Source organism: Aotus nancymaae, unplaced genomic scaffold, assembly GCF_030222135.1.
Source record: "Aotus nancymaae isolate 86718 unplaced genomic scaffold, 86718_ANA_hifiasm-v0.15.2.pri h1tg000077l, whole genome shotgun sequence".
In the NCBI taxonomy this organism is placed as follows: Eukaryota; Metazoa; Chordata; class Mammalia; order Primates; family Aotidae; genus Aotus; species Aotus nancymaae.
The window spans coordinates 15935988-15953476 of record NW_026988492.1 but is presented as its reverse complement, the minus strand read 5'-3'; the positions used below and the strand labels follow the sequence as shown (position 1 = coordinate 15953476).

The following is a 17489-nucleotide window of genomic DNA, read 5'->3' as shown; positions in this document are numbered from 1 at the left end:
GACACTGCCTGGCAATAAAGTCCTTAGGATGTCAATAGAGGCTGAGTGAAAGTAAAATGAAGGACCATATTGTCTCCCAACCAATGCAGTATCCTAATGATGATTCTGTGGAGCAGGGTGAATCTAAATCTAAATGTGGATTTTAATACAATTCTGCAGCAGCCGTCCCTGAAGCTTTTTCTGCAGGATCCTACATAGGGCTGAAGGCTATTTCTATATCGGTGCCATCTGCTTTTCTCCCCACCTTACCCTTCCGCTATGACCAAGCCTTTCAGATAAACCCGGGAGGCCCTAGAGTTAGAGGGTGGCAGGAAAAGGACGGCGTGAAGGAGAAACTGTTAGCTAGAGCTGACCACAGTTACGTTTGGCCTTGGGATATGGACTAGCTTTGCTTCCCTCAAGAGCTAGAGAACCTCTTGGTCCTAGCATGTCCCAGAGCGCTGTGCCAGTCTCTTATCACAGTCCCCACTGTTCCTGGTGTTTCCATGAAGCCTCTGGAACACCAGGATTTCTTGGCTTCTGTTTGTTCTTGCTTCTTGAAACTTTTCTTTACCGGAAGAAGAAAAAGTAAGTGGCCCACTGGCCTCAAAACATTCATATCCAAGAATCAGTTATGTTCATCAGTTTTATGATGGACCACGTAGAATTGAACTAGGGATGAGCCGAACCATGCCCCAGGGCCATGATGCTAGAAAATCATAAAAACCTGGTTGGTCTGGGTGCGCTGGCTCACATCCATAATCTCAGCCCCTTGGGAGGCCAAGGCGGGAGGATCCGTTGAGGCCAGAAGTTCAGGAGCAGCCTGTGCATCAAAGCGAGACCTCATCTCTCCAAAAAGTAAAGAAAGTTAGCTGGGCATGGTGGCATGAGCCTATAGTCCCAGCTATTCAGGAAGCTGAGACTGGAGGAGTATTTGAGCCTAGGAGGTTGAGGCTACAGTGACCCATGATTGCACCCTGGATTCCAGCCTGGGCGACAGAGAGACGCTGTCTGAGAGGAAAAAGAAAAATTGGTAGGCTTCCAGACCAAAAGTGAATTTTGGAGTGTGAACAAGGGCAAGAGCCCTGAATGGTAAAAGGAAAGAGTTCCATGTGACCCTTTACCATTCTGAGATTGAGCCAAAAATAATATGTCAACTTAAAACAGGATCCATTTGATTAACAAATAGTTTCATGGATAAAAAATTAATTTCTTAAGGAATAGTGTCTTGCAACTTCAAGTCGGTTAAGAAAAAAAAAAGCCTCAGTGTTTGAGGACTATAAAAAAAAATCGGAATTTAAGAGGCATGTATTAGTCTATTCCTGCATTGTGATAAAGAAATACCTGAGGCTGAGTAATTTATCAAGAAAAGAGATTTAATTGGCTCACAGTTCTGCAAGCTGTGCAGGAATCATTTTGGCATCTGGCTTCTGGGGAGGCCTCAGGAAATTTACAGTCACGGAGGAAGGTGAAGGGAAAGCAGGCATGTCATATATGGCTGGTGCTGGCACGAGAGAGAGAGAGAGAGAGAGAGAGAGAGAGAGAGAGAGAGAGAGAGAGAGGCGGGAGATGCCATGCACGTTGAAACAACCAGATCTTGTGAGAATTCTATCATGAGAACAGCACCAAAGGGGAAAATCCCCCACCGACGCATGATCCATTCACCTCCTGCCAGGCCCCACCTCCAACACTGGGGATTACAGTTTGACATCAGTTTGACCAGGGACACAAATTCAAACCATATCGAGATAGAACAAAGTGAATGTAAGAAAACCTGGCCAGGCGTGGTGGTTCACACCTGTAATCCCAGCACTTTGGGAGGCTGAGGCAGGTGGATCACCTGAGGTCAAGGGTTTGAGACCAGCCTGGCCAACATGGCAAAACTCCGTCTCTGCTTAAACTACAAAAATTAGCCAGGTGTGGTGGCCTGCACCTGTAGTCTCAACTACAGAGGCTGAGGCAAGATAATTGCTTGAACCCAGGAAACAGAGATTGCAGCGAGCCAAGATCACCACTTCATTCCAGTCCTGGGCGACAGAGCAATACTTTGTTTAAAAAAAAAAAAAATGTGGGAAAACCTTACCATTTGCTCAAGTTCTAGAGAATATGAAAGAATCCATATCACAGAAAATCATCTTGACTTTAGCAGTGAGTTAGTTTCTGTCACGCACGTGGCAGATGTTGAACTGTATTGAGGAGTTCTGTTTGAGGATGTTTACAGTGGAAGAGCACACAGGAAATGACTTGTGCTGGGCCTTAATGGGGGGCAAATGTGGGGAAATATTTACTTATGTGTAGCATTTATTTTGGTATATAGCAAATGTCTACTAATAAGCACTTACTCTATATAGTCAGCTCTGTTTATCCATGGGTTCCACATTCATGGATTCAACCAACTGTGGATGGAAATGTTAAAAAAATTACAAAAAGCTGGGCGCGGTGGCTCACGCCTGTAATCCCAGCACTTTGGGAGGCCGAGGCGGGTGGATCACGAGGTTGAGAGATCGAGACCATCCTGGTCAACATGGTGAAACACCGTCTCTACTAAAAATACAAAAAGTTAGCTGGGCATGGTGGCGCGTGCCTGTAATCCCAGCCACTCAGGAGGCTGAGGCAGGAGAACTGCCTGAACCCAGGAAGTGGAGGTTGTAGTGAGCCAAGATCGCGCCATTGCACTCCAGCCTGGGTAACAAGAGCGAAACTCTGTCTCAAAAAAAATTACAAAAATAAGAATGATAGACATAAAAAGCAATGTAGTTGAATAGCTAAATAGTTATTCAACTATTTACATTGTAAATAGCATTTACATTGTATTAGGTATCATAAGTGATCTAGCAATAAAGCATACAGAGGTTGTGTGCAGGTTATGTGCAAATAGTATGCTGTTTTATATCAAGGACTTGAACATCCATAGATTTTGGAGGTCCTGGAAACAGTATCATGGCAGATATCAAGGGATGACAATACCCAGTGCTCACCTTAGCCTGGTGCGGTGCATTTCCTGTAATCTCGTCAACCTTAAAGAATGGTGTTCTTACTCTTGTTTTAGCCATGTGAAAACATGCTCAATGAGGCTAAAGAATTTGCCCAGGCCACTTCCGTAATAAATGGCAGAATCAACATTCATATCCAGGTCCACTTAAAACCCCTTATTCTTGAACCCATATGAATGAAATTAATGTGGAAAATACCTTCCATGTTGTAGACACACTGCAAGCCAAAATGAGGCCAGGGAATCAGAAGTGACATTGTCATCTGGCCTCTTTGGTATAGCATCCTGGGGTCTTTTATCTTGGCTACATCTGTTCCCCCCAAACCCTTGACTGTACTTCCAGTCTAATTTTAGAAGTATAGCTCCTGAAGTAAAGCTATTGAGGAACAGGTATCTGCTGTTCTTCTTTCCTAGTTCTATAAAGCTAATTCCCATATAAACTACATCTAATGGTAGCATCGTTGGTTACAGGAGGTGAGGCGAGAACAGAGGCACATTCCAACTTGACATCTTAATCTAAGAGCATCAAATTATTACCTGTGGTCCCGGGAATTATACACCAATTTCCACCACCGGTGTACATTCTTTTTCCTGTTTCAGTCCCCTCTTGCTGCTACTCAGATAATGGAAAAGTGATAAAAAGTTGGTAAAAGTCATAAGATTTTCTATGGGGTCTTCTGTCAAGTCAGGCATTAAAAATTTGTCTTACATTGATGAAAAAATATATGCGATGCTTAAACTCTATATCTTCTAAGAAATAAAAGAAATACCTGAAAGAAGTGAAAGACCATGCTAGCATTTTTTTTTTAATCTTGGATCTGTCCTATAGCGATCAGAAACTTTTCTGAATAATGGATGGATCTACTCATGGAAATTGTATTTCTAGTGGTAAAATTGAGTTTTAGGATGACTACATTTTTGGGAGGCTGAGGCAGGAGGATTACGTGAGGCCAGGAGTTTGAGACCAGCCTGGGCAACATAGCGACACCTCGTTTCTACAAAATTAAAAAAATAAAATAAAATATAAAAACTTCAAAATATTTTTAAGATTACATCTCACTAAAAAGGGCACCATTCTTTAGTGCTGGGTACAGTATAAAACAGCAAGACCCATTTGGACAGTAGTTTGGAATAGAATTTTAAAAAGTCTTAATTACTCATGGCTGACACATGCTACATCTGGGACTCCACCCTAAGGAAATAACTCTAAATAGGGGCTTTTTGTACAAAGATTTTTCAAAGCAGAATATTTTGCATATTTAATAATGTTGTGAACCATTAAATATCAAAAAAGGGTGAATGGTTGAGGTGGTCTTTAGTCTGTTTGTTTTTGAGATGGAGTCTCACTCTGTCACCCAGGCTAGAGTACAGTGGTGCAATGATCTTGGCCCACTGCAGCCTCTGCCTCCTGGGTTTAAGCGATTCTCCTGCCTCAGCCTCCCAAGTAGCTGGGATTACAGGCATGCACCACTGTGCCCAGCTAATTTTTGTATTTTTGTAACAATGGGGTTTCACCATGTTGGCCAGGCTGGTTTTGAACTCTTGACCTCAGGTCATCTGCCCACCTCATGTTCCCAAAATGCTGGGATTGTAGGCATGAGCCACTGCGTCCGGCCAAGGTAGTTTAAAAATATATTTTAAAAAGTATATTGTGTGTCTGTGTGTGTCTGTGTGTGTGTGCATGTGTGTGTGTAAGAGATGAGGTCTCACTTTGTTGCCCAGGCTGGTCTCAAACTCCTGGGCTCAAGTGATGCTCCCACCATGCCCTCCCAAAGTGTTGGGATTTACAGGCATGAGCCATGGGACCTGACCTTTAAAAAAAATACAGAATTTTTTTATGTTTAACATTGTATGAAATGCCATATATTATGATTGTAGCTCTGGAAGAAAATTTTACATATTTAAGACAATTCGTAGAATAAAATGAGAACATCATACTATCAAGGATTGTGCTTCAGTGGTACCCCTGTAGGCACCTCTAACGTGTATTTTTAATTCCCATATTTCGACACAAGCAGCACCCCTTACATCATTAAAAATTGCAGTAGATGTCGTTCAAGACCAGCTTAGCCAATATGGTGAAACCCCATCTGTACTAAAAATACAAAAATTAGCCAGGCATGATGGCAGGCACCAGTTCTTCCAGCTACTCAGAAGGCTGGGGCAGAAGAATCCCTTGAATCCAGGAGGCAGAGGTTGCAGTGAGCTGGGATCATGCCATTGCACTCCAGCCTAGGTGTCGCAGTGAGACTCAGTCTCAAAAAAATACACACACACACATATATAGTGGATGTTACATATTATTTTTTAAAATATATAATTGTGAAAAAAACATTTACAGTTCCTTGCAGCAATGAATAAGAGTTGCTGTGTGTGTGTGTGTATATATATATATATATATATATATATATATATATATATATATATATATATATATGGTGGATGTTGCCAGGAGCGGTGGCTCACGCCTGTAGTCCCAACATTTTGGGAGGCCGAGGTAGGCAGATCACCTGAGGTTCAAGAACAGTCTGGCCAACATGGTGAAACCTCATCTCTACTAAAAATACAAAAATTAGCTAGGCATGGTGCTGCCCACCTGTAATCCCAGCTACTCAGGAGACTGAGGCAGGAGAATCGCTTGAACCCAGCAGGTAGAGGTTGCAGTGAGCCAAGATGGTGCCACTGCACTCCATCTTGGGTGACAGAGTGAGACTCTTTCTAAAAAAAAAAAAAAAATTAAAAAATATATACGTATGTATGTATGTGTAGTGGATGTCAAGAACTGGCTTCCAAATATTTAAATCCATCTCGTGTCTTTTGTGCCTGTATCCAGAACTTGGTCCTCCTTTCCCAGTCTGCAGATTGTAACTGGATCTTAGTAACATCAGGGCTTTTAACTCAAGTCTTCCACCCAGACAACAGTCAGGTAGAACAAATTGACTTTGGAAACTTTGGTAATGAACATGGGTTCTGTCTACTCCAACTCCCCCTTGTCTTCTCTGGCAAGTCCTGGTAAAGAGCTCACTGAGTAGGGAGAAACTGCTCCCTGCTCCTGAATGGTTGAAATAATTTTTTAAAAGAGTAGGTTAAAAAGAATATCACATGAAAAGCTATGTTACTTTGTATATATCATGTATATAAGAAATATATAGAAGAGGCCAGGCACCATGGCTCATGCCTGTAAATCCCAGCACTTTGGGAGACTGGGGCGAACCCTTAGATCACCTAGGGTCAGAAGTTCGAGACCAGCCTGGCCAACTCACTGAAATCCTGTCTCTACTAAGAATACAAAAAATTATCTGGGCACGGTGGCTCACACGTATAATCCCAGCTACTCGGCAGACTGAGGCAGAAGAATCACTTGAACTCAGAAAGAGGAGGTTGCAGTGAGCTGAGAATGTGCCACTGAACTCCAGCCTGGGCTATAGAGTGAGACTCTGTCAAACAAACAAACAAACAAGAAACATATAGAAGCAATTCACTTGCCTGTAATCGGAAAGAAACACAATACCCATTAGAACGGTACCATTTTCACCATTTCTGAGCTGACCTGATTTTCCACCTTGTGGCTAAATAGGTGTTGGCTAAAGAGAGAACACAGGCTTATCTGCACACTCTTGTGCTTTGGTTTGGCTTTTTCTTCTTTTTGAGACAGGGACTCGCTTTGTCCCCAGGCTAGAGTGCAGTCACATGATCACGGCTCACTGCAACCTAGACCTCCTGGGCTTAAGTGATCCTCTTGCCTGACTCTCCCAAGTAGTTGGGACCATAGGTGCCTGCCACCACACCTAGTTAATTTTTGGTTTTGATTTTTAGTGAGAAGAGGTCTACGTTGCCCAGGCTGATCTTGAACTCCCAGGCTCAAGCAATACTCTTGTCTTGGCCTCACAAAGTGCTGGGATTACAGGTGTGAGCCACCACTCCCAGCTCTTTATCCGTAAAATTTCAAAGCATCAAATGAGAAAAGGGACCTTAATTAATATCATCTTTGGTAGTTGAACAAACTCAAGGAGGAGAAATAATAAAAGGTCATTGCTTTCATAATTCCCTGCAGCCATGAATACGAGTTGATAATCAATGAATTAAAGTAGATGTTTGGAGTAGTGAGGCAGTTACTAAGTCCTTTCCACCGAAACCAAAGAACTGGGCGTTTTATTCATGTTTGTGTTTTCTCATTTACAATTGCTACAAGCTCCAGTGTTGAAAACACGTATTTCCGTGACTCCTCTTCACCTTCATTACTTGTAGTGCTTTCAAAGAGAACAATGGCTTTTTTCTAGTTGAGAAATGGGTATTATGTAACTCAGAGCTAGGAGGTTTCATGTGTTGTAAATACGAACAGGCTGTTTTGTGATGAAGAACCAATGCGGAGGGGAAACCAACGATGATAACAGGAGTTCTTCAGTGTATCTTTGTATTTGCGGGGGAAGGAGGGGCACTGTTGTTTTGCTCTTAATTTTCTCCCTTTTCCTTTTTCCACTTTAGACAAAGCCCGTTGCGTTTGCGGTTCGGACAAATGTCAGCTACAGCGCAGCCCATGAAGATGACGTTCCGGTGCCTGGCATGGCCATTTCCTTCGAAGCAAAAGATTTTCTGCATGTTAAGGAAGTAAGGAAAATAATTTCATTTTCTATCAGCATGATGTTTCACCTTGACATACCGTTTCTTATTTCCCATTCACATGCCACTTCTGTGAAGTAGCATTGCACATCGCTGCAGTTGTGTGACGTACATGCTAAATCAATGGCTCTCAACCTCCACTCATATAAATATACCTTTTAAAGTGGAAAGAAGTCACAGGCCTCTTGCAATGACTTCAGTGCTCCCTGGGGCTCTGTGGCCCAGAAATTGGGAACTGCTAGAGTAGATGGTTCTTTTTTATGCTTAACTTCTACTTCTTCTGGTGTTTCACCTTGACTAGGTGCAGTTTTTCCTGATGCCTGGAGTCTAGTCATCTGGGGAGGGTTTACTAATAATATCTAGAAATCATGACTCTTCTGTCTGCTGACAGTGTCTAAATTCAAACCACTGATGCCCTTTTTCCTCCTTAAATGCTAAACTTCTGCAGTGGATGAGAATGCTAAGAATTGACGCCAATAAGGCAACAAAGAGATACCACAAAAAGTCCTTTTCCTAAACGCTAAATGTCTCCACCTCTTAGTAAGCAATGACACAACCTGCAAATTGGAAACATTCATCCTTAATTAATGTTTGTTTGGAGTCACCATTTATCAAATGCCTGCTTTGTGAAGCACTGTGTTAACTGGCCAGAAATTTCCCCTGTAGAATATTCTATGTGTATGAGCCTGAGGTTTTTCTTGAACCTGGGGGAATTATACTTGGAGCCCTTCCATCTAATGGATAATATGTCATGGGGCATGTGTAAATTTAACTCTTCACTGCATTGAAGGGTGTCAGCAAAGAAGGTGATGATGGCTGCCAATTAAAAGAACCTGGAAGACAGGGTACTATGGCTCCTGCCTGTAATCCAGGCACTTTGGGAGGCCGAGGAAGGCAAATCTCTTGAGCCCAGGAGTTTGAGACCAGCCTGGGCAACAGGGTAAAACACTATCTCTACAAAAACAAAAAAAAAAAAGAGAGACAGAGAGAGAAATTAGCTGGGCATGGTGGCACACACCGGTAGGCCCAGCTACTCAGGAGGCTGAGGTCAGTGGATTGATTGAACCTGGGAGTTCAGGACAGGAGTGAGCTGGGATCATGTCACTGCACTCCAGCCTGGGCAACAGAGAGAGACCCTATCTCAATTAAAAATGAAAGAGCCTAAAGAATTTAGAGCCTACCATTTTGGTAACATCTGAAAAGAGACGTTAAATACTGGCTAAGTGAGAACAATAGAAAAAGTTACCAGAAGTGATGGTGTGCCTAGAATCTCACTTTACAACGGAAAGTTAGATTACCACGGGGTGCCTTCTTGATGGTTGGTGCTGAAAGGGGGATCTTTCTGCCATGAAAGGAAATGAAAAACAGAATGTATATTCTTCTATTCTTCTAAGTCTGGGTGTGGTGGCTCACGCCTGTAATCCTAGCACTTTGGGAAGCCGAGGTGGGTGGATCACCTGAGGTCAGGAGTTCAAGAATGTATATTCTTCTTTGACGTGTTCAAGGACAGATTTATTCAGTCAAGGAAAATGAAGGCAAATCATAAAGATTCAAGATACATATTCCAGCTGCAAGAGACAAATTGTCAACATCACACAAGTAGAGAAATCACCTGTGAACATCTCATTGTATAATTATAAAACTGTTTGCACAAAGGTAAATTGTCCTGTGACACAAAATATTTAAGGGAGATTTCAATATTTATCTCTTTCTCTCCGTACTTCCAGTTGGTCTGATTACATAAGGGGAAGATTTCTGTAACACTACTTCCTAAAGATCTCTTGGTAGGATGGGCTGTTGTTCTTTGGACCCAGAGAGTTTATCCCTACTCATGGTGACAGCAGCTGCTGCAACAGAATTCAGCCTGGTCCTACGGCAGCACCAGGACAGGCAAGGAATGCAGAGCCTTTGATAGATTCTTGAGGACGCTAAAAGCATTTCTTACATGCAAAACCCATGAAATGAAGCGTTTCTTGAATGATAATATTTGAGGCATAGTTCATTGTCACTGCCACATTTCTCTCCAGTGAAAATAGTTGGTGTGGAAGAACAAGGAGTTGACCTTCTGTGTGCTGATTTTTAATGCTTTTGATTTTGTGTTTAGAAATTTAACAATGACTGGTGGATAGGGCGTTTGGTCAAAGAAGGCTGTGAAATCGGATTCATTCCAAGCCCAGTCAAACTAGAAAACATGAGGCTGCAGCATGAACAGAGAGCCAAGCAAGGGAAATTCTACTCCAGGTATGAGACAGATGTCAAGTGTTTGCATAAACGTTAGATTATACCACTATTTGTGTGCTGTTGTCTGCAGTATTCGATATCCTTTGTTATGTATTAACGAGGAGGCGGGTGATAAGATTTTCTGATAGCATCACAAAGCTTGCATTTTCCTGCCTTTAAAAAACTTCAGTCCAGCACCTGATTTTCATCCTCTTTGGGACAGTATTAAGTTGTTATCATTAATGAAAAGAGCTAAGGTCATAGAGTATTAAATTCAGGCTCCAGTGTAGAGGAACTTATGAAATCTTAATCATTTACTGAAAAATAGTCTGGTACAGAATAGCCCTGGTGACTAATCCCAGTGTCTGTAGCTGCCTGGTATGGCTGGGAGGTGTCTGAGAGATGACAGTCTCAGACATCATCAGGAAATGGCAGCTCTTGTCATCTGTTAGTTTCATTTTCACCTGAGAAATTCAATTTTTAGTTCTACCCACTGTTAAGCACTTAAAGAGAAGCTAAGTATGAAACAAGTTAAAACTGCCTGTACAGATGGCAATTAGATGAGTTATGTAAGAAGCTGGGGCTGAATAATCCCTCCTAGGATTCGTGAGGTTGTCTGCCCATCTCAAAAAGCATCACTAGAAAGACTTCTCGTACATGTACTGAATTTTACACGGAATCGTATGCAGGCAGGTCTGCGGACGCAGCATGCCTCTCTCTATGTGAAAGGGACATAGGCAAGACCTGTCTTAAACGTGAATCGCTGGATTTCTGTTTTCTCCATCTTACATCTTATTTGTTTATCTAAGATGCAGATTCCTTTGTCAGTGATAATACTTTAATGTCAGCAAGAATTTTTTTCAAGCATCAGCAGATGAGTGAAACAGAATATGCTTTGTGGTTTGGAGCACCCATCCTCATTAACTGGCTTTTTATAATTGTCAAGTTCATTTAATTCAGATGGATTCCTCTGTGTTTTGAGACCTCCACCCCACAATTGACTTAAATTAATTCCTGGGTTATTGAGAGCACTCAGATGGTGAGATACATTCAGTCATATAAGTAGAGGCCTGCAAAAAAAAAAAGCAAGATTGGCCAGGCACGGTGGCTCACACCTGCTTTGGGAGGCCAAGGCAGACGGATCACCTGAGGTCAGGAGTTCAAGACCAGCCCGGCCAACATGGTGAAGCCCCATCTCTGCTAAAAATATAAAAATTAGCCTGGCCTGATGGCAGATGCCTTTAATCCAAGCTACTCGGGAGGCTGAGGCAGGAGAATTGCTTAAACTCAGGAGGCGGAGGTTGCAGTGAGCCAAGATCGGGCCACTGCACTCTAGCCTGGGCGACAGAGTGAGACTCCATCTCAAAAAAAAAAAAAAAAGAATAATATCACGTCCTTTGCAGCAACTTGGATGGAGCTGGAGGCCATTATCCCAAACAAACACACACAGGAATAGAAAACCAAATACTACATGTTCTCACTTACAAGTGAGAGGTAAACACTGAGAACGTGTGGACACCAAGAAGGGAACAGTAACACTGGGGACTCCTGGAGGGCGGAGGATGGGAGGAGGGTGAGGATCAGCAAAACTACCTCTTGGATGTTATGTTCATTATCTGAGTGACAAAATAATCTGTACACCAAACCCCTGTGACATGCAATTTGCCTGTGTAACAGACCTGGACATGTACCCCTGAACCTAAAAGTAAAAGAAAAAAGGAAAAGTTTCCTGTAAAAATAAGCCTCTTAGAATTAAAATACTTTACTCTGAATTAAGTTATCATTAGCAACAGTAAATTATTCATTAGGCCAACATATATAATGTATATGTTGATATGCAATATTAAATATTGAAGTAAACTTTTGTTGAAAATGCATTTCTGAATGAGAAATAAGAGTAGAGGCATGTAGATAAACAACGCGTGTACGTTTTGCCTGCAGGGTGTTTGAAGATCCGATACTGTTCTTTCAATCCTTAGTGTTCCATTGGCCTTATTTTGTCTTTTTCTACCCTCTGTATTGAAAATTGTATCATAATACTGTTTAATAAAACATGGCCAGTGGTTCAGGCTTGTAATCCCAGCACTTTGGGAGGCCAAGGCAGGCAGATTACTTGAGGCCAGGAGTTTGAGACCAGCCTGGCCAACATGGTGAAACCATGTCTCTACTACAAAATAAAAAAATACAAAAATTAGCCGAGAATGGTGGCACATGCCTCTAATCCCAGCTACTCGGAGGCTGAGGTATGAGAATCAAACTTGCAAGGCAGAGGTTGCAGTGAGCCGAGATCGCATTCCAACCTGGGCAATAGCGAAACTCTGTCTCGGGGGGAAAAAAGAAATACACCTTATATGGAAACATTTTGTTTTAATACGCTGTAGACATTGCTCTTATCAACTAGGTAGTATACAGTTTGTTGAGGTTTGAAGTTATCTCAGCTGGGGGACATTTTGTTTTTAGTTAGGACAGTTCGGCGTTTTTCAGAATTTTCTTGTCAAATCAATTGAGAAGGGGGTTCCAAGATAAAATAAATTTAGGATAGGTGTAGGTAATAGAAAATTACTCTAGGATTTTTCAGAGCCTTTTAATGTGATAATGTACACTGTGAATCTCTGCTGGAATGGAGATTTTTAAGTTTATAGTATTTACTAAAATTACTTTCTCATAAAAACTCCTCTGGTTCATGTCTTAGGAATAGTGCTTGTAGAATGCATTTTGGAAAATTTGGGATGGATTTTTGCAGAGGCAGGCTTGTGTGTCCTTCTCTGCTTCTTCATATAGAAACTGAGAGATGAGAACGGCTTCAAAGGGAATAGGAAGGGAGTAAATATTCTTCTCCATATTGTTAGAGAAAAGGAGTCTCCTCTGTGTCCCAAATGGACGTGCCTAGGCTAACATTAGTGCTCAGCTCATCTTATAAGGCCCTGTGGGAACAGGGGGTATTAGATCTTACAGGTCACAGGTGAGAAAATAGGTTAAGAGAAGTCAGGGAACTTGACTGAGGTTGCGGAGCTAGTAAGTCTCAGAACCAAGATAGCAGTCTGACCTCCATGCTGGACAGACTTCCATGCTGTACTGCAAATTAAGGAGCCAGGTCTTGCCTGGCACAGCAACGCCAGGAGAAATCGTTAGTGCCATCTGTTAGTATTTACTTTATTAGCTATGTTGATTTGCTGTTGCCTTTTTTTCCTTAGGACTCTGAGTTACTCATATTTGAGGGAATGTAATATCTCAGAACTTACTCCAGAGAGTTAGGTTACCTTTTCTTACAGCCATGTATCTCTCCCTTTGATTTTCATTTTATTTTGTCCCACAATTTTGCCTAAGTATGTGAAAATACTTCTCTCTTTTTTTTTTTTTTTTTTTGAGACAGAGTCTCACTCTGCATGCAGGCTGGAGTGTAGTGGCGTGGTCTTCATTCACTGCAACCTCTGCCTCCTGGGTTCAAGCAATTCTTCTGCCTCAGCCTCCTGAGTAGCTGAGATTACAGGCACCTGCCACCATGCCCAGCTGATTTTTGTATTTTTTAGTGGGTGGGAGGTGGTTTGCCATGTTGGCCAGGTTGGTATCAAACTCCTGACCTCAGGTGATCCACTCGCCTCGGCATCCCAGAGTGTTGGGATTTCAAGCATGAGCCACCGCGCCATCCTCTCCTAACATTTTAAATGTAGTTTTGTTTTGAGGACATAACCAGAATCTGGCAGTCTTTAAAAATTCTGATACAGAAATTATAGTTGGCAGAACTCAATGGCAATGGAATTGGGGTATAGTTCAAGAACTTGGCATTTTAATAGAATTAAAAGTCAAGGACAAATCTGCATCCTGGTCATTGTCACCATTTGCAGTAGTTATAGTTTTACATAAATAATATTTTGGCTGTTATTAAAATTCAAAGGGAATATGAAACAAACCCATGCTTGAACTGAAATTAGACTTAATACTTTAGAAAATGAAAAAAAAACTTCTGGAAAAAAAAATGTTTTCGTACTGGTCATAGGTCCTTGTATAACTGCCAGAAACCACTTCTATAAATATCACTTGCCATTAATTTCACATACTGTCTCATGCCCTTATTAAATATTGGAGTATCTCTTAAGAACTTTAAAAAGATGTAGAGCCCTCTTGCTAGTTGCTTAACAAAGTTTTTGATGTTTATGCATTAAAATGCTAGAATAGTAGCAATAACATTCAGTCTGTTACTGATATTTTAATAAAACTTTTTTATTTTCATATTAATATTTACATAAGCAAATATTGCCCTTTGATGCATAAACACTGCAGCAAATTCTTTCAACTAGACCCTGGCTTGGCCGTAATAATAAACATTAGACAGTGAGATCATCTTGCCCAAATTTAAAATGCTCCTCGCCATCTTCATCTCAGAGGGGGTCGTTCAGTAACACATTTTTTAGCATGCCAGTGTGCTGGTGAAAAACACAAATGCTGCTGTTCTAATATTAACTCCAAAGTTTCTGAGACCCTGAAGTATATCTTACTATCTCAAGCTTTCAAACTTGGTAGTTCTGAGATGTATGATCTTCAAATCATTCGTAAATTAACCAGGTTTCATTCTCCATGTGAGTCATGCTTGAGAAATATTCTGGGTACTATCTGATGGCTACATCATATCATACTCTGTTTAGTCATGTTGCTTCGTGTGTCTTTTAGTGGTTGGCAGGTTTTCATATGGCTCTGCTGTTCTTTGATCAGTTGCCCACAAAAGCTTGAGTGCTTTCGATCTTTGTGTACTTTTAATAAAATAAGCCAAAACAGAGGAGGTGGAACCAAACAAGGAGGAAATACTGATCTTGGGTGTTAGCCTTAAGGTTCTATGCATTGTCTCCGAGGGTCTCTAAAATAAAAAGCAGAAGAAATCTGTGCTGTTTCACTATCTGTGTTCTGGGCAGATAACTTGAGGGCTGCAGAAATTATGCTGGTTCTTTTCCATTCTCTCAGGGCCTCTTACAATTAAACCTTGAATTTGAAAACAGACACCATCATGTGGCTATTTCAGGTACCCTAGGAATCTCCACTGGGAAATACTGTTTTCCTCCTTGATTGAAAGATAAATTTAAAATTGAATAAAAACACAATGAATTATCATGTTTATCGAGTAATATAAATGAGGATCGGAAATACGTGTCAGATATAATGGACATTTTTGCTTTACTCCAGTAAATCAGGAGGAAATTCATCATCCAGTTTGGGTGACATAGTACCTAGTTCCAGAAAATCGACACCTCCATCGTCTGGTAAGTAGGTGATAAATGCTGAATAGTTCATACTGCATTTCATGCCTTCCCCAGTCCTATCCAGTTTTGTGAATTTACATATACACTAAATCACTGTGTTAACCCTACAGAAGTTAGAAGGAATCAGAAGTAAGCATGCCCTTTTGGAGTTACAAACAATATGGAGAAATGGTTTTTTCTGGCTTGAAAAAAAAAAAGTATGTCAAAGTGTTTACATTGCTGTAGATGATCAAAGTGATTAATGTATTTAACTGGTTTTTTTTTTTTTTTTTTGAGACAGAGTCTTACTCTGTCACCCAGGCTGGAGTGCAGTGGCATGATCTTGGCTCACTGCACCTCTGCCTCTGAGGCTCAAGCAATCCTCCCACCTCAGATTCCCAAGTAGCTAAGACTACAGGTGCACACCGCTACGCCCAGCTAATTTTTGTATTTTTTGTAGAGATGGAGTTTCATGGTGTTGCTCTGGCTGGTCTCGAACTCTTGAGTTCAAGCAATCTACCTGCTTCAGCCTCCCAAAGTGCTGGGTTTACAGGCATGAGCCACTGCACCCAGCCATATTTAACCTTTAATCCCTAGTTCCTGCGATGGTGCTTTTTTATGGGCATTAAATGGTTGAATACTCGCCAACAACCATAGCACAGTGTGAGAGATAGCATTAACATTAAATAGAAAGAAGGATAAAAACTATAGAAAGATAAAGAACAGAGAATAAAGTGAAGATAGAGGACTGGCCTGTCATGGGCTCTGCCAGAAAGGTTTTGTGGAAGACACAGACAGGAAGTATAGAAAAAAGATGAAAATGTTCATGGAAAGAGTAACTACTATTTTCTTCATTTTTATTTATTTTTAATTTTTGTATTTTTTGAGACAGAGTCTCACTCTGTCACCAGGCTGGAGTGCAGTGGTGCGATCTTGGCTCACTGCAACCTCTGCCTCCTGGTTCAAGCGATTCTCCTGCCTCAGCTTCCTGAGTAGCTGGGACTACAGGCACGCGCCATCATGCCCAGCTAATTTTTGTACTTTTAGTAGGGATGGGGTTTCACCATGTTGGCCAGGATGGTCTCCATCTCCTGACCTTGTGATCTGCCCGCCTTGGCCTCCCAAAGTGCTGGGATTACAGGAGTGAGCCACTGTGCCCTGTTTTCTTTCCAAAGCGGTGGGTTCATCCTAATGGTTGCTTGATAAAATACAGCACACCTAGTTAAATATGCATTTCAGATATACAATAATTTATTAGTTTAAGTATATATTACATGGGACAGAATTACACTAAAAATTTATGGAACATACTTATACTGAAACATTGTTTTAAATTCAAATTTAACTGCATTTATATTTGCTAAATCTGGGAACTCTCCTGTGAAGAACTTGGAATTCTATATAAACAGGAGACCAATGATTTGAATGGCAAAAAAGCCCATGATCAGTATCTTAGTTTGCTAAGAGAATTGTAACTGGGAATCAGAGTAGGATCGTACAGATTGGCTGCCAGGGCATTTCAGCAAAATGATACTGTGTGTGATTTCTAAAAGCCGGAGATGGGAAGAGATGAAAAACAGAGAGCTGCACACCTGTGGCAAGATCAAGGCACTAGTGACACAGTGACTGATGTGCTTTAAGCACAAGATTTCCCTGTTACTAATAATCAGCTTCATTCCTGAATGTGGTGGCCTTTAGAGACCAATCAAGGACTCCTTAGCAAAAACTATAGGATTTTTCTTTTTTTTTTAGCAAAGGGGTCTCACTATGTTGCCCAGGCTGGTCTTGAAACTCCTGGGTTCAAGGGTTCCTCCTCCTTAACTTCCTAAACTGCTGAGATGACAGGCATGAACCACCATGCTGAGCCATTAGCAAACTAAGGTACTGATCATGGGCTTTTTTTTTTTTTTTTTTTGCAATTGAAACAATTGGCCTCCTGTTATATAGAATTCCAAGTTCTACAAGGAATATTGGACTTTTTAAGTAAGCAAAATCTGAGCACAATAAATGAATTGCTTTAGGAAGCAAATTAATTTCAGAAACTACCTACTTACAACTTGCAGCAAGCAATTCTAAGATGCTCAAAATTAAGTAAAAGAGTATGCATGAAATGAAAATTAAGGCCCCTGTAGGTATTATGTGAAGCTCATGCCTTCCCTTGGTAATGAAGGAGTCCCTGAATGCACAGGGGAAGGGAGGCCTATCCTGCTCCTTCTCAAATGTGTGAAGTTGCAGGGATTACTATATAGACCCTTATACTCTTCTTATATATCTTAAAGACGATTTCAGTGATTCCTAGGGACTGCTACTAGGCTCCTAAATGGAAAAAGACCGTGTCATATTGCAATAAAGCAGCAGTTCTGCCTGCAAATGTCAGCCTCACTTCCTTCTATATACCAGAAACATTCTTCCACTCCCTCCAGCCATATCGTAGCTCTCCAGCGGTT

At 41.3% G+C, this 17489-nt stretch overlaps 1 protein-coding gene across 11 annotated transcripts in view; it reads left to right on the top strand.

The window, feature by feature from the left end:
• The window catches only part of CACNB2 (calcium voltage-gated channel auxiliary subunit beta 2), a 397684-nt gene that overhangs the window by 346926 nt on the left and 33269 nt on the right, over positions 1-17489 (top strand). For all 11 annotated transcript variants that reach the window (XM_012465458.2, XM_012465452.2, XM_012465450.2 and 8 more), the window contains 3 exons: positions 7457-7579; positions 9696-9832; positions 14987-15063. In XM_012465458.2, coding sequence (XP_012320881.1) covers positions 7457-7579; positions 9696-9832; positions 14987-15063 — 337 coding nt within the window. The remainder of the gene's footprint in view (positions 1-7456; positions 7580-9695; positions 9833-14986; positions 15064-17489) is intronic.